Source organism: Asterias rubens, chromosome 20 (assembly GCF_902459465.1).
Source record: "Asterias rubens chromosome 20, eAstRub1.3, whole genome shotgun sequence".
Taxonomy (NCBI): domain Eukaryota; kingdom Metazoa; phylum Echinodermata; class Asteroidea; order Forcipulatida; family Asteriidae; genus Asterias; species Asterias rubens.
The window spans coordinates 11312682-11329635 of record NC_047081.1 but is presented as its reverse complement, the minus strand read 5'-3'; the positions used below and the strand labels follow the sequence as shown (position 1 = coordinate 11329635).

General features: G+C 39.6%; 2 protein-coding genes across 4 annotated transcripts; one reads left to right on the top strand and one right to left on the bottom strand.

Moving 5' to 3' along the window:
* Nucleotides 1–989: 989 nt before the first annotated feature.
* Nucleotides 990–8205, bottom strand: LOC117303912 (gastric triacylglycerol lipase-like). Of its 3 annotated transcripts, none has more exons than XM_033788367.1 (9): nt 7964–8205; nt 6876–7214; nt 5590–5704; nt 4696–4894; nt 4092–4189; nt 3604–3758; nt 2743–2970; nt 2466–2534; nt 990–2187 (listed from the first exon to the last, which is right to left on the bottom strand). In XM_033788367.1, exons 2-9 carry the CDS (start codon nt 7194–7196, stop codon nt 1948–1950), a joined length of 1425 nt encoding a protein of 474 aa, XP_033644258.1. In that variant the 5' UTR covers nt 7197–7214; nt 7964–8205; the 3' UTR covers nt 990–1947. The 3 variants fall into 3 exon arrangements, with proteins under 3 accessions (XP_033644258.1, XP_033644259.1, XP_033644260.1); XM_033788368.1 differs by having other exon boundaries at nt 6876–7196; XM_033788369.1 differs by lacking the exon at nt 7964–8205 and having other exon boundaries at nt 6876–7231.
* A 620-nt stretch (nt 8206–8825) lies between these two features.
* LOC117303902 (dnaJ homolog subfamily B member 12-like) lies at nt 8826–14309 on the top strand. The gene is made up of 9 exons (XM_033788352.1): nt 8826–8982; nt 9772–10015; nt 10660–10805; nt 11096–11257; nt 12062–12183; nt 12619–12728; nt 13391–13445; nt 13892–14000; nt 14135–14309. Exons 1-9 carry the CDS (start codon nt 8844–8846, stop codon nt 14248–14250), a joined length of 1203 nt encoding a protein of 400 aa, XP_033644243.1. The 5' UTR covers nt 8826–8843; the 3' UTR covers nt 14251–14309.
* The last annotated feature ends 2645 nt before the right edge of the window (nt 14310–16954 follow it).

The following is a 16954-nucleotide window of genomic DNA, read 5'->3' as shown; positions in this document are numbered from 1 at the left end:
CCCTGTGATTTGATTTGTGATTTAACTTGTACACATGTTAAGGTGTCTTCATGACAATTTTGATGATTCATCATATGATGCCTGGTAGTAACTTGGGCAATGGCCTTCGTTTCCCTGTGGCCTTTGTGTCCCTTCAAAATTGTCCTACTCCCCCCCCCCCCCCCCCCCCCCTCCAAAAGGCTTAATCCACGCGGAAATTGTACGATTCATGATGATAATAATATTCATTCAACATGATATTTTGCAGGTTGGTGTAGCTTACAGAGCATTTAACATTCGCACTGCTGTGATGCAAAAAAAGAGACTGGAATCTTATTGAGATCACACTTTTATCATCAAAACTTTCATTTGAAGACGACAAAAAAGGGAGAATGTATCTACATGAATTCTGTTTTATGGGCGAAACTGCAGGATTGAAAAATATTTTGTAGCGCCCTGCTGTCTCAACACACAACTTTAGTGAAAGATTTTCCTATCTGAACAAAATGAAACATTACAAATAAAGCGGCTTACTAGGTTATTGTAAATGATACTTTCGGTAAACCGTATTGTCCAAAGGCCCACACGTGTATCACAACTTGTATATAAAATAACAAACCTGTGAGAAATTTAGGCTTAATCGGTCATCGGAGTCTGGAGAAAATAACGGGAAGGCCAACCCTTGTTTCGCCGTGTCAAAACACGTTTTTAAACAAAGTCCGTAAATCTTGAGTTGTTTTAATGTTTTCTCAAAAAGTAAACCATTTCAAGAGAAGTCTTTCACCATTACCTTCTGTAAGCCCTGCAAGTTATTTGTAAGTCTGTGAACTTTTTTTTTTCTGTTCCGAAAGTGTATAATGGCTTTAAAATACATGTACACATTTTAAAAAAGGCACTGTGCACTGCTGTGAATCACTTGTCAACATGTTTATATCTACCAAATTTAAAATACACAAACGAGCACAAAAAGGAAATAGGAGAGTAATAACTCAATGAAGTAGGCCATCATGTATTTTTGTTTGTGTTTATTCAAAGGCACTTATATGAGAATTGTGGTTGGAAATATAAAATCTTGTTCTCATTTACAATGTAGATATTGTTTGTGTACACACACTGCACAATCAACTAAAATCTGCATTTGTGTGAAAATTACTATGGTGTATTCTTTAAAACACCGGCAGTTTTGGGACTCGTCGTAGACCGGTCTCCGTACTTTGCGTGACCAAACATACATGTACAGAAATAACAAGCTTGTGGAAACTTGCGCTCAATCAATCATCATTGTCACAAGAACATGGTGGGGAAACAAAACATGCTTTTCACTGTTTTCAAATCAGGAGCTGGAATGAATGCGAGATCAAAACGTTCTCTCACTTTAATGGAAGTTTCCACCAAAACAATCTACATACCATGTACAATATGTTTTAATATTATGTGCAAATCTGTTCACACTTTTAATTTAAACTTTCAAATCGCCGTTATACACACCCTTTAAAAGGAAGGTATTTCATTGTTTTGTAATCACTCTTTAAAATAATAAATTCTTTAAAATAATAAATTCATTCAGTTTAAATTTCATAAACTAAAACAAATTAATTTTTAATCAACTGCACAAATAAATCTAAGTAAAAACCTGGAAATTTAAAAAGGGCATTGATTATTCACTTAACCTATGATCATTTACAAACGAGAACTTTAAACTGTCTCAAGGATAAACAGTTTATTTCAAAAATAAAAAATATATAAAAATGTCTGCAGTTTTGTTCTTATAAAAAATCACCACATTAAAGTTCTTTTTAAGGCTGTGCCCCTTTATTGACAGTTATTATGCCAACATGGTAGACCTCAAGCAAAAACTGTATGTCTTATAAGATGTAAACTGAGCACCGTTACTACAATTTACGACAATTTTTTCTTGCGTCAAGTGACTGGCTTATGGCTAACATAGAGGGCTAGATGATGACATCATCAAAGGCCCTCTCCGTTCAGAATGAGACCAATGATATCTTTGTAGACGTACTCGTAAGCATCGACCGCCCAAATAAAATCCATGTGGCCGTATGTAGGGATGCTTTTATTGTAAAACAAGTTCTTCAATTTCGGGATGAGCAACTTTACGTCCGTTGGATCGGCCAAGGTGTCTCTCATGCCGTAGAAGAGAGCGACTTTTGTTTCCATGTTTTGAATCAGGTATTCAGGTGGTGTGGTCTGGAGAGGAAAATCAAGAAAATAGTTACTCTTTTTTGTAAGGTCCCCAAAAAAACAAGCAAGCCTGATACTTCACGTAGGCAAGCGGAGGCAACTGCCACAGTTTTTAAGGCAGTAGGCATGGGTATATCCACAAGGAGCCTGGCCAATACAGCACAATGCACTACCTACCCAACTTTTGTTTAACTAAGCAACTATGGTTAAGTGCCTTGCTCAAGGGCACAAGTGTCTGGGACTCGAACCCACACTCTGCTGATGAGAACCCTGTCTCAACCTACCTGGTTATAATGTTGCAAGTTGCCACTAGGGCCAAAGTCATACATGCAGCACTTCTTCGATTCCACCATCTAAATAAAAAAAAAATTAAAAAAACAACTTAATTCAATTTCTAAAGAGATAATCCCTGGTGCCCACATTTGATATAACAAATACATACCATAATAGAAAACTACTTTAGACCATCCCATTCCCCTCCCCCCCAAAAAAAAACCAACAACTAAAAAACTAAAAAACAACAACCCTCAAACACACAAACAAATATCCCATTAAACTAACCTGGCCCCAGTGGTCCATGTTCCACACAGACGTTCCTGCCGGAGTGTTCTGTACGTACACTGGTAATCTCGTTGCATTCATATGCTCCTTGCTGTACCCACCGAACATGGACAGGACAAACTCACAAGCAAACACAGTGTCCGAGCAACTACAGACCGTCTGACCGAGGAAGTGGAAGAACTCGTTGCTCGGAAAGAAATCATACAGGTGAAGATCCACAAGAACTTCCTGGAAAAAAAAAAGGATAAAAATAAAGAACAAAAATTTAATTTAAATCAACCTGTCTCTAGCTACGTACCGGGCAAGCTTGGTAGTCTAGTGGTAAGACATCTGCTCTAGAAAGGTCATGGGTTCAAATCTGACCAGATTAATATTTCTGTGGCTTGTTGTCTTGTCTTTTTCACAGTGCTCAGAATATATCAGTTTATGTGTGAAACACAGATAAGATTCTTTATCCAGATGCAAATTTAGCACCTGAGCAGAGACGACTTAATTAGAGCACGACTTCAACCTGCGACCTACAGATTATTACTTTAGTGGTTCCCCCTATTTTGTAAATTCTTTAAAAAATAAATCACAGAATAATTATACTGTCGTGCTAATAAACAGCACTGCCATCCCATGTGTGTTTGGAAGTTAAACAAGCTGCTTCCAAATGCCCTCCGGTGAGTGCAGTGTTATTACACATTGAAAACAATTTTGGTGAGTTTGCTTTTGCATTTAATAGCCCTTATGCATGAACACCATCATAAAAAAAATCCTGCAAAGCATCTTAGAAACCCAAATTCAAGTACGAGTATTTTGTTACTCAAGTGCATAAGTGAGTACAAGTAACTTTCAGCTGAAACCAAAAAAACTTACAGTGAAAAAAGTATCAGGCACATCGTCCGAGAGAAATCTAAACAGAGGTGACGTCATGTAACCGACCGTTGCCACGGGTCCCATAGCAAAGTACAGCTTGACTTTTTTCGCTAACTCCTGGTTTCGGGAAAACTCGGCGAAAGCGATCATCGTTCCTTAAAACAGAATGGATATGAAATTTCATTTAAAAAACTTTTTGCAACAGCTTATTTTAATTTTCGACTCACAAGTGTAGCTTTGACGGCGTGTTTGGCATTATTCACAAACCTCAAAGTTATTATGTCTGAAGTTTAAATTTGGGCTAACTACCTTTTACTTAAAAAGAAATGAGGATGTTTTGGGCTATAATAGCCTTTACACTAGGAAACAAAAGTCCCCACATTTCTTACTGGGTTAAACTGGGACCCCACAAGAGAGGACTTTTTAGAAAAGGGAATAATAGTAAGGCCCAACAACTCTGTGTGCAAAAGTCTGGGTCAAACGTATACCTTGAGAGTGGCCAATGTAGTTCAGCTGTTTCTGGCCAGTCGCGTTTAGTACAAAGTTCAAAGAGGCTGGAAGGTCATACTTTGCCATCTCGTCCCACCTGGAATGAATAAATGTTTGTTAACAATATATAGGCGTTTCATGGTCCCTGGATACAGGTGTTTCTGGTCAGCAGAGTCACGAGTGTGGGTTCAAGTTCTGGTCGTGACACTTGTGTCCTGTGTGTTGTAAAAGAACCCACGGTGTCCTGGTTTGATTGGCAGCAATTATTGCACCACACCACCGTGTAAACCATTATAATACCATGTAAAGGAAAAGGTCCCGCAATCAAAACAGAGCTCCGCCCACTTTGCAGGAAAAATACTGACTATTGGAGCACCAGTGTCACTCAGTAACAGATCTGAGCACTGTATAAGAAGCCACTGTTATAATTACTATCTTTATTGCAGGGCTCGAAATGAGCACTGTACACTGTTGTATGTAGGTGTGTATTGGTCCTCTCTCTGATGGTTTTTCCATATGCTTTATACTTTGTCATAGGCCCCAGTCCCCCCCCCCCCCAAGTCCTTGACACAGTGCCTACTGGACAATTCGACCCATACTCACGTCCACTCCCAGAACTTCTGTTGATCAGGTTTCAGTGTCTCATGTTTCAGACTGTAGGTGTTTCCGCGGGAGTTACCCATCCACACATCAAAGCCAGCATCGGCCAGGATATACCCGAGACTCTGACTGGGTTTATTGGTTATCCAGTTGGATGCAGCGGCAAGTAGACCATGCTGAAGGAAGACAACCTCCTTAGGTCCTGGAAACACAGAGTTTATTTTGTATGAAAATGAGTGGAGAAAAAAAACACATCTCACAGCCTTTTGATGTTATGCGACCTCTCATAATTTTATTTAAAAAAATTAACAAAATTATTTGAAAAAAAGGAGCGGCAGTCGGATACAGCATCATTCCCTTGCCGAGGACTGAAATAAACCCTAGCCAAAGTCCATTATTTTAGGCATTGTGCCAAAATAACCTGTTCAGATGTTTCTAACAAGCAGAGTGTGGGTCCGAGTCCCGGGTTTGGCACTTGTGTCCTTGAGCAAGATTCTTTACCATAATTGCTTTGTCCTTTGGATGGGACATTAAGCTGTGTGTCCCGTGTACTATGAATGTTAAAAGAACCCAGAACCCTGGGTAAAGAGGATCAATCATAGCAAAGCATCTTGCTCAAGGATATCACACACTTCAAAAGCTTGCCCCTTAACCGCCAGAACTTGGATTTGATACTATAAACCACTCGGCCACGACACCACCCAGGTATCCTCCAGCTTGCCAGCTAGTGACCAAGATCACGTTATGAGACCTCCCTGGTTTCATTACCAGATAAGAATTGAAACATTTTGCTTTCATAAAAAAAATTAACCACTTCCTGCTTTCTGTGCTGCTACCATCACATGATGCAATGACTTTGTTCTTCCTCAGATGATAAAGAGAAACACAAAATCTCACCTTTGGATGCATTTTTTAAACCGTGCGGAATACGGTGCAGAGTTAAAATGAAACCATCTACAGTGTGGACCTCGTGTTCTTCTACCGGATAACCGTGACTTGCGATAAGACCGCTCTGAAAATAAAAACAAATTGAATAAAAACTGAAACTGTTAAAGGCTTGAATTCTCATATTACTGATTGGTTTTCAATTTCAGTTCTTCTTATATTCCTCCTTCTTAGGAGTCCATTCAGTCTTAAGCAGTTTCATGTTTTCAAGGGGTTCATGAAGTTCCTTTTTCTGATTACAGTTGCTTTATATTTATCGGCATGTCTATTGGCATCTTGTTTTAAATCTTTATCTGTAAAGTGCCTTGAGGTTTGTTTGTGGATTTTGGTGCTATACTGGCTGTTTATGATTATTATTAAGAAATTACTGGGACTTTTTGATTGTTATTTTTTTTAATCTGGTTAGAGCATCAACTTGAAGTTCTGATGAGTCACCAGAGGGTGGGCTTGAATCCCCATCATGACACTTAAGTTCTTGGGCAAGACACTTTATTACAATATGCTTCGCATCACCCAGAGGTAAATGGGTACCTGCGACTCCGCGAGGGTACAGATTGTTCATGTGAATGGTTAGCAATCTGTGTGCACCATCTTGGCTGCTGGTGCTGCATACTCCAAAGGAGTTGAGATGATTCCAGGAATACTTAAGGCCCAAATGAACCGGGGTTGTAGTAAAACAATTTGATACGTTTGATACAACGTTTAAAATGTTTATAAGCGCCAGACAAATGTCTTTTTATTTTTATGCGAAAAAGGAAACCAGACGCCCTGTGGACTTCATGCCTGTCTACCTGATAACAATGTCAATGCATGATGCAATATGACTGCTCCGAAAAAACAACAATAAATCAATATTGATATTGCAAAGGCTAATAAAACATAGCCTCACCATAATTTGCTAGAAATCCTCCTCAAAAATCCGATATGTAAAAAGCAAAAACAAAGCTCCTGGAAGAGTTGTTGACCAGAGAGCTTATCTATTTAATCAATCCCTCGAACAAACAAAAACAAATACAAAAAGTCATAAACACGAGGACAAATTGCCAAAAAAACAACAACATCTCTTCGTGACTCATGTTTAAACTCCCGATAACGAATGATGGTGTGATAAAAACCTTGGAGGAATTACAAAGTAAATTCTTTGTTTTAAAAATACGCTTTCCTCTGCTAAATGTACGTTTGAAATATCGAAATTCCCAAACACATTTTGAAGTTGCATACTGCCTTTATACACTCACCACATTGTACTTAACATCTTGGTCGTGATTCAGCCCTGATTTACAGAAATCAAAGCCCAGATGAGCTTCGTTGAACTTCTTCTCAATGTCATCTGACCCAAATCTTTTTAGAAGGCCCGAGATAAACTTCATAGCTCTTTCACAGTTGCTCATTTTAATATCAGGGTTGTCTCCTTTATCACGACCCAATAGGCTAAGGATGTCTTTTAGTTCATGTGAATTGTTGATAACTTTTTCCATTGAGCTTGACGAGGCTGCATATCGGAGCCCAGCACAAAGGACGAAGAGCCAAATGCAGGTCTTGGATGAAAGCATCTTCATCTTGAAAGAAAGGATGAACTAATTAGAAAGAACAAAAAACAAAACTACATTATCATTAGAAAAATATTACAAAATGAATACAAGTGTAATTCAAATTGTAAAGTCAGGTTATGGAATTACTCAGAGGCAACAGTTGCCTCTGGTCTTGGCCTTGGTGCCCCTTCAAAGGTTCCCAATACTCAAAAGGCCTTCAGACTTTCCAAAGGATTGGAACTTTAAACATGTTAAAGTGCCCTTTGTAAATTGAAAGTGAGTTGACCATGCTGTTTCAAAAAGTCAAAGTCAAAGGTAAAACTCTGAATAAAATCCATGATCAATAAACACCATGAACAGAATTTAGAAAATAACTATTTTATATTTGCATATGAATTTAAAAGGGACCACTAACAGCATGCTCACAGCATGGAGGTAGAAACAGAGAGCGCAACAACGATGGGGGCGGGCCGGTTGTTTACAAAAAGAAGGGGGTGTGGTCAAGGTGTGACAACAATGTGACCATGGCATCAGTTCAGCTCTACGTTCTTGCCAACAATTTATTCATAAACCGTAGATCAGCCTCATTAAAATAGTGCCAATCAACCTCGAACGAAGTGGACGACACGGTATTTATGGGGGCTATTTGTTATTTATTATATATAACCACCACTTTACAATTTACTCTTGCTCCTTTTTCTTGGCTAGTTAGACGGGTCTTCATTTTTTAGGTTTGTTGTAAACATATAAAATAATTGATCATGTTTCCCGGTGGAGAGTAAATAAAAACTTACCTCAAGATTTGCTGTTTAAAAACTGTGTTATTCGGTCCAGTGATCAGGGAAACAAACAAATAAACTTTATGACAATAGAGCGGCTTCCTAGCAAAAGCAATTCCTGCAATCGATAACCACACATCGCCGATGACTCGACTCGACTGCCAATGTTTACAGTTTTACATTAATTTGTAGCTAGCTCAGACCACAGGATTATCACGTGCGTGCATGCATCAAGTAATACCATGGAGCAATCTAGTTTATTGCTCCATGGTAATACAACAGGTTTGGAGTCCAGTCTAATTTGTAGAGTAGGTAGCCGTCAAGTTTATCTGAAAGAGGCGGGGTCTAGATATGATATAGGTCAAGAGTCATATGACTCATAGGTTGGCAACTTGGCCAGCTAAATTCGTCTTTCAGCTGAGCTAAATTTGTTCAACTTTGAGGACTATCCCCAAAAAGTTACATTTATAACTGCTTCCTTGTTGTTTATTTGTGTACGCAGACAAATCTGTTTTTAAACAACCCTTTTATAACCCAGAAATGGCACATAGAGGTAGAGGCGGATACCAGTGCAACCCTTTAGGCCTAGTCTTGAGTGGCGATCGCGCGAAGTTTATTTGTAAACACAGCAAGAGTACGATTTACTGGAGAAGAGATAGTATTACACAAACATCTAGCTCAACGTTATTCGTTCCAGCTAAAATAGACTTGTCCAGTCTCTCCTGGAAGTTAGCCTTCAGTGCTACGCCCTCTACTGGTGACATACGAAAAACAGCGTCGTCAGTCAAGACTAGCGCTACCCCAAATGGCGCTTACCATACGTGTACTAAATTTACGTTGAGTTTGATATGCGTTATTTTATTGCATCGCAAAAAGCTACCACACAACATTCGCAATGGTCATGGAGGGAAATCGCGATGAGAGCATTAAATGTATCAAAATAGCCCAGAAATGTATCGCTGCCGGTGACAGAGAAAAGGCTATTAAATTCCTAAATAAAGCACAGAGATTATTTCCTTCACAAAGAGCGAAAGGTAAGATAAGTGTGACGTTTTTCGGTAAATATTTCACTGGAAATTTTCACGAATCATCGGTTGTCGTGAGTTGGAAGAGCGCCCCCACTATACACACCGGTAGAAAGTTCACCGTCATGTCGACTATGCAAGTCCGCTAGTGCAGTAGCGAATGCATGACAGTGTCAGTACACATTTATCCTACGCTACAGCTATTCATCAATTCTAATTATCAAGATTATTGTCAAATTTGTTGAGCTTCAGTTTTCTTTGTAAACTGAACAAATTCTCCAAGTTTTCATAATTAATTTGATGCAAAATTTGTCAAAATCATAAAGTCATTTTGTAATTTTTCAGACAAAACAAAATCAAATGGCCCAACCAAATGCTAAGACAAAAAATCACAAAACCTCCACCCTGTACACTGTAGTAGAGCATGGAGGAAGACTTCCTCCATGAGTAGAGCAAGGAAACTGCTAGTGATACACCCAACAACCATGGCGGACCAAGTTTGAAATCATCATAATATAATCTCATGAATTGTAGGCCTACTCAGTCAATTTGAAATAATGAATTAATTCTTATTTGTCATCTGTTACTTAGTGTTAATATTATTATAATTTAGTGGATCATTTTGCTTCCTTCAGCAGTTAATAATAAATATACAAAGAATGAAATGAAACGGGTTGGTGAAGGACTTGACTGTAGGATCATGAAAATCTAGTTTATTTTGACCCCTGAAGTATTCATATAGCATTTTTTTCTCTCTCCCCCCCCCCCCCCCCCGCGCTCTCTCTCTCTCTCTCGTAGATATTCTATACCGACTTCAGAATCCATCTGACGACAGTGCAACATCATCCTCATCATCGTCGACAGAATCCACAGAGCCCACAAATACAAAAGAAAGACAACGCCGGCAGTCCAACGGACCAACCCCCACCACAAGACAGAGACACACATCGGGTTCTAGGGAGAGCAAGGCAGATAGTAAAGCAGAGACAAACGGTGGTGTCAAACATGATTATACGGAAGAACAGCTCAAGGGTGTAAATAGGTGCGTGCTACAAAACCACTTACAAATTATTGTAACGTCTTCAAGCAAACATGAATCGTCAATAGACCAATCCATTAAGCTCCGCCCCATTACGTATTGACCAATCACAACCGATTGTGCAACCAAAAGGCTGACAAAAAAAGTATGATATGCATGCACGCGTGCTTGGTGCGTGCGGCAGAGTTGAGCAGAATGGAATTGGAGAGGCTCACATGTTCTTGCTCACACGTGCGCCGTGGGCGGATCCTAATGGATCGGTCTATTCTGGTTGGTTGATCCAAGAAGCAACAACAGCTTGATATAAACCTACATAGTATTTCCTTGCCTTCCAAGTCTAGAACCCTGACTTGGATCACGCCAAGGCACTTGTGTGGATTGTGTTTTCAGTCCCTACCTGACTGCATGGGTTTTCCCTGGAATACTTCACTGGGGTTTTCCTCCACCATCTTAACCTGTAACTTTCTTCATTGTCTTCTCTCTCTATTGGGTTCTTGGCTGGTACAATGATTAAGTTCGCTTGTCTGAGAGAGTCCGGGCTTCACAACCAGAAGAAATTAAATTAAATGATAAGGGGGGGTCTTAGGGTTACCTATTGTCAGCGTTGTTTACTCACATTTTTTCTCAATTTGTTTCTCCCGCTTCAGAATAAAGAAATGTAAAAACTTCTATGAAATCCTCGGAGTAGCCAAAGATGCAAGCGAGACGGATGTCAAGAAAGCATACAGGAAGTTAGCGTTGCTTTTTCACCCGGACAAGAACCATGCCCCAGGAGCAGGGGAGGCGTTTAAAGGTAAGAGCAGGGCCCAATTTCAGAAACCTGCTTAAGCAATATAAAGTAGCTAAGCACAATAAAATTATGCAGACCAGAATAAGGTCACCAGCCAAAACACCGTTCCAAAAGCAAAAAGCAGGGCAGTTCTTTTCAGGACAGTTCAAAGACCAACAACAAAGTAGTTATTTACATGGTGTTACCGCAAACAGAGTACCCATTAAAGCCTCAGTGCACAGTGTCTATGCAATTCCTCAAAGCGTATACAACAGTGAGTAAGTTTTCTGCCTGTTTTTATTCATCTTTTCCAGCTATTGGAAAAGCCTTTGCCGTGTTGAATGATTCAGACAAACGGAAGAGATATGACCTCTACGGGGATGACACGAACGAGGTCAGCAATTCCAGGAGCCAACATCGGCACACCCATCGTCACCACCATGGGGGCTTCTACTACGAGACAAGGGGATTTGATGGTAAGAGTCTGGGCACTTGACGAGGTTGACTCCATGGTCCTTTTCAAATCCACTGCTTAGGCTTCGTTCTCTTTCGTCTGAAGCCCTGAGCACGTGTACGCAGAGCACGTACGCAAAACAACCGCCAAGCTAGCCTAAGCCGAATCTTGAGCCTTGGTTTCAATAAGGGCCCAAGTCAAGTACAAAAAAATATGCTACTTGTGTGTTGATTTTAATATTGTCTGGTACAATGACGTTTCTATCATAAGTGATTGCTTAAAAGTTTAAATTCCTCTGACTATAGAGACAGTTAGTATGTCACATGATTGGAGGCGCTCTTTTGCGTAGTTATGTAAGAGACGACGAACACCCGTACACAATTCTGAATGAATGTATATGGCACAATGGTACTAGGGTTTACTCATCTGGAGGTTGCTATACAAAAGCTTGCACCGAACCATTTGACATAGCAAATGTCTCTATGGTCAAAAGAATTCAAATGTAAATGGTATCTTGTGAATAAGCCTATAAATCGGCATTTTGTTCACAAAATCAAATCTATGACCAAGTTAACCCTACTATATCGCTTTCCTCCTACCACAACCAACCTTTGACTGTTCCCCTCTCCAAACCATCTCGTGGCTGCGTCCCCCCCTCCCCCCAACCCATCCACTCTCTTACCTTACCTTCATATATCCTCTTCGTGCCAAGTGTTCCATAAGGCTGCAAAACCACTCTCTGGCTGTGTCCATTTCGTTGACAAGAGTTATAGCCATCATCCGTACAGATTTCAGTTTGTTGACTTTTGTTGTTGTTTACCAACAGATGAGGAATTTTCACCGGAGGATCTATTTAACATGTTCTTCGGAGGGGGTTTCCCTCAGGGGAATGTAGCCAGACACAGGAGGCAGAACCGCCCACGTCAGGACAACAACTCAAGAGAAGAGGTTCGTTTCTCTACTCTTACTTCATGATTTTGAGGTTGCGTCACTATTTCACATCTTACCAGGGCTTGAAATTAACACTGGACCACACTGGACCACAGGCTCGTGGCCTGTGATTTTAGTGTTGGGCCAGTAAATACACAATTGGACAAGCCGGGTGGTCTGGTGGTTTTTCAATTTCATAGAGCTTCATAAAAAGAAAATATTGCTTAAGAATTTCTGCTTCTGCTTAGCAGAATTGAGCAGGATACCACTCACAAACTTTCGAGTGACATAGCAGTTTTGCTGGTAACCTTATTCTGGTAAGCACAATGTTGTTGTGCTTTGCAACTTTTTGTGCTTTCAAAAGCAGTACCTTGAGGCAGTCTGTGCTACCTGTTTACAGGAGGGACTTATTGTATAGTCACACCTAATCTACTGTTTATATTTATGTTACAGGCGCGGTACACGTTTCTGCTTCAGTTGTTACCCATCCTCATGCTTGTAGTCATCTCCCTTCTATCAACTGCATTTATTCAAGAATCTCCGTACAGTCTTTCAAAGAAAGCGTGAGTTTAACCCCTCCCTCCCAACCATCGGCAGGGTCGTGGTCGTGCCATAAAGGACCGAGCCAAAGGGGAGGGCCTTTATAGCATGGCCAACTTCCCTGCTGTTTCAGACTGAGTCATCATTCAGGAATACCTTTGTTACAAAGGTCTACAAACTTTTTGTTAATTACCTCTCTTGACATTTATTTTACAATAATAGAAAATACAAGTGCAAGGTTAACACACTACAACTTTGCAGATACACATTACATGAATTTGATATTATGTTGTACAGAAAAATCACTATTATTGTGTATATCCTGTGGGTATATAGGAAAAGAAAGACACTCTTAGAAAATTTTAAAAGATTAGAACAAATCTAACAATTTAGCCTTAGCTTACCTCGACTCTGACTTGAATTTATATCCATATTGATTTCCAAGTAGCTCCTCGTGCAGTTTTAAACTTGGCCGGTTATGATTCAAACTAACGCACCCAAGTTTCTAACTTGGGCAATTCAAAATGCGGCCGACCATATTAAACTGGGCTGTGAAATTTGTGCGCTCTACGCAATCATCTGATAGCGCCCTCTTATGACTCAATTTCCTTAGGTCATGTTTAAACCACTCCTCACGTTGTTTGAAAATAATGAATAAACAGATTATGTTTTTCTATCTTTCCAGAGGATATACAATTGAAAGATCGACACATGAATTAAAGATAAAGTATTACGTTAAGGTGAGTGCCGCTGGGATGACAAAGGCTTATGAAGGGAAAATTCCGTCAATGTGAATATTTAATGGATGTTAAATTTTCATCAGAGAGAAAGGATGTTAATTTCGGTTTTACCGTTACACTGATGTAAATCATTAGATGGTGCTACGTAAAATGAGTTGGTCTCATAGTTCAAACATAGTCCCACATACCGTGCAGGAAAATATTGTATGTTATAGTATAGCGCCTTTTATTATTTATGGGCAGGTTGAATTTGTTTGCTATAAGAAAACAATTGGGGGTTCCTCCTCAGCCTGGCTTTCCCAACATCTTATGCAATATTGAAAACATTTATTTTTCGTCTGTTTTATGTTTGTGTTTTCTGAGAAAACCTTTTTTTTTCTTTTTTCTTTTTTTCTTAAGAGTCAGATAAATAACAATAATCAATCATTATTTTTAATTGTTTACAGAATACATTTAGTAAGGAGTATTCTGGTCGGATAAATCTAGTGGAGCAACGAGTGGAAGCAGAGCACATGGATAATTTAAGAAGTAATTGTTACCGAGAAAGATTGAACAGTAAGTTTAAGCCAGTTTTTATACAAAATCACGGTTACTGTTTTGTAAGTTAACATGCACCACTTCTAATAAGAAGCCCTTGTCCACTTTTATTTATTTATTTGTTTGTTTGTTTGTTTTATTCTCCGTCACAGAAGAGGCAGCAATGCAGAGAGCCCGCTATTTCGGAGATAAAAAAATGTACGAGAAAGCCCACAAGATGGTTTTACGGACTTGCGATCAGTTGGATGAAATCAGAAGATTATCGTGAGGTACCAGGGGATTGTAGTTTGGGGGGGATTTTTTTTCTTGTAAAATTTTTTTTTTTTTCAAGTAAAAACAAAATAATAGAAGTTATGTTATTTAAAAATGTGTTTTTAAATTTGTAATTGTGTATAAGTTTTAACCAACTTAGTGGTTTTGATTCCGTTTAATATTTGGCAGCCTCCAGTGTCAGTCCTGGGACTTCAATTTTGAGAGGGCAAGGCTGTTCTCATTTTGCAACAGTTACTTCACCACATCTTGAAGTTGTTTTTCACTGTTTAAAATTAGCCCTGACAGGCCTGGAATTTCCTCTTTGAGAGGAGGACAAGGCCATTTCCATTTTGTAATTGGTATTTGCATGTGGAAAATCAAATTGGAAAGCTTTTGAAGGGGCATCAAGGCCAAGACCAGGGGCAACAGAGGCCCTGGCCTCCGTATAATTTTAGAACTTCTCTAAGACAACTAAAGGCCTTTTTGTATGAGGTTAGTTTTTTTACAGGCAACTTAAGAGTTGGCGGCCTGCAGCGCTGCGGCTTGTACCTCGGTAGTATTCAAGATTTGGTTCTGCTTGCCATAGATTAGGGTTATATTTATACATATGACTTGAAACCTTGCACGGTGGGAATACAATATAGTAAGGTTTCCGTTCACAACATATCCACAGGCTCGATCATCTAGCAATAGCCACTGCCGAAGTTGTCAATTACCAACCTATTCACATGTATAATTTGTCTGCTATGTTTTCATTTGAATCATAACCAACTTAATCTTGAACCATGGACTTGTGGAGAGTGGATTATTTGCAATGCACCTTTTGTACCTGTATGTGGTACTTTATTGTGTACATTATCATAAATGTAAGAGTTCCAGTAGAAGAAAAGACAGTTCTCTAAAAACAAACTCTATCTGGCAAGTAGATACATACATGGTGTTACCGCAAACCAAATATATATACATATCCAACATACAATAGCCCTCAGTATGCATCAATGCAGTTGGTTCTCAGAGTCAAAACCCCAAAAAACTACACTATTTGTTGTAATAAAATACTTGTTTTTGTCTCCCAGCACAAACAATTCTTAAGTACAGGACCTTACAAATATTAGCCTGAGCGACTAGTGTGACAAGTGTTGAAAATCTACTTCGTTGATCGGCTGCCAAGACTGCTACAAAAATTGTCACGCCTACCTGCTTGGTGAACCAATTGTGTCGCTCACGACTATTCACGACAACATGATTTACCTACAAAACACAATCAGACATCAGTGCCACATTCCTTCAATCTTTTCAGCATGAATTTTACCATATTGCGCCTGCGGCAAACAAAATGCAGCAATGCATCTTAAAAATTAAAAGTAGTCATGACTAGTGTCAGAGTCACGACTATTTGAGGGACGACTAGTCGCCCAGGCCTAATTACAAACCACTTATTTTAGTTCAAGTTCTACTATTTCTCCCCTCTGTTTGATTGTTTTCTTGAATGTCTCTACCACAATCCTGCATTTAATCTTGAACCATGGACATGTGGAGAGTAATTATATGCAATGCACCTTTTGTACTTGTTAGTGGTACATCATAGTGTACATAATTGTAAAAGTTCTAGTAGATTTCTACCCAAATCATCAAGCAGAGACACTGTCTGTATTGACCCAATTCACCTGACGTCATCATCACAAAAATCTTGAATGCGCCATACTGTTGGGCAATTTCACTGCGTTTTTATATAAAACTCTAAGCTGTTACGATAAGTGAACTGCGCATTTTAGGCGACGCAGCGTTTATACACGTAAGCCTAACTAACTGCCCACCAACATGGTGAGTGTGGCATCAGTCGCCCCATGTGACGTGCGTGCAAGGGGTCAATACCCCACTTTGCCATATATAAAGTTCGGCTTGTGCATTGTGTCCGAGACACGTGTTTATGTATGTGCTTGGTTTTTTTCCAGCAGGGGGTCAATTTTGTGATGCCATAATGGTTAAATGTGAATAGGAGACTTTCCAACACTAGGTGGCAGCAGACATACCGGGTAAATTTCCATTGTTTACGTAGTTCTGAACATGCGCATAATTCTGAGAACAATGGATTTACCCGGTAAGCCTGCTATTCTCTATCGTCCCAGAAAGTCTCCCATTACACTGCATTTATATTGGGGTCGGGCCTGATATGTATCAAGGCAACGTGGATTTTAGTATCAGTAAAAGGCACTTGTTAAGTGGTGTGTCAAATCACTTGCCAGGGGGCTAAGGCGGCCATTGAGGTCAGTAGGACATGATTGGATTGATTTTTGCCATGGGGAGGGGAAGGGGTAGCCCGTTTAACCCACTATCCCTGCCACCCTACCAGTTCCTGTGAATTTGAAATACACTTTTAGCCGCAGGAATGTTCAGAATTGTTTTTATTGTATTGTCGGCCGACTTTTCTATTAACTAGCGTAACTCCCGTGCTGAGGTACCTTAAGGGTACAGGACCACAGTTATATTACAGCTGATGTTTTTTGACGTAAACTTTTACGCAACTGCATCAGTCCACTTGTGCATTATTCATTGCTAAAGCTGTGCACCATTTAATCTTGAAATCTTGCGCAAGCGCCGCAAATGGACTTGTGCCGTTGCGTAAAGTTTTGTTAAATCGGCTGCGGGAATATAATGTACAAATTTGAGTAAGCTGTTTGTGAATTGTACAAATATTTGATTGTCCTTTGTTGATGTTT

What these genes read in the sequence shown, in the direction of transcription:
- LOC117303912 (XM_033788367.1), bottom strand. Translation starts at nt 7,196, where the DNA reads ATGAAGATGCTTTCATCCAAGACCTGCATTTGGCTCTTCGTCCTTTGT. An exon ending in AAGATGTTAAGTACAATGTG is followed by an intron (nt 5,705 to 6,875) that starts GTGAGTGTATAA and finishes TTTTATTTTCAG; the next exon opens with AGCGGTCTTATCGCAAGTCA. An exon ending in TGCCTGATACTTTTTTCACT is followed by an intron (nt 2,971 to 3,603) that starts GTAAGTTTTTTT and finishes TTTTTTTTCCAG; the next exon opens with GAAGTTCTTGTGGATCTTCA.
- LOC117303902 (XM_033788352.1), top strand. Translation starts at nt 8,844, where the DNA reads ATGGTCATGGAGGGAAATCGCGATGAGAGCATTAAATGTATCAAAATA. An exon ending in ACAACAACTCAAGAGAAGAG is followed by an intron (nt 12,184 to 12,618) that starts GTTCGTTTCTCT and finishes TTTATGTTACAG; the next exon opens with GCGCGGTACACGTTTCTGCT. An exon ending in TTACCGAGAAAGATTGAACA is followed by an intron (nt 14,001 to 14,134) that starts GTAAGTTTAAGC and finishes TCTCCGTCACAG; the next exon opens with AAGAGGCAGCAATGCAGAGA.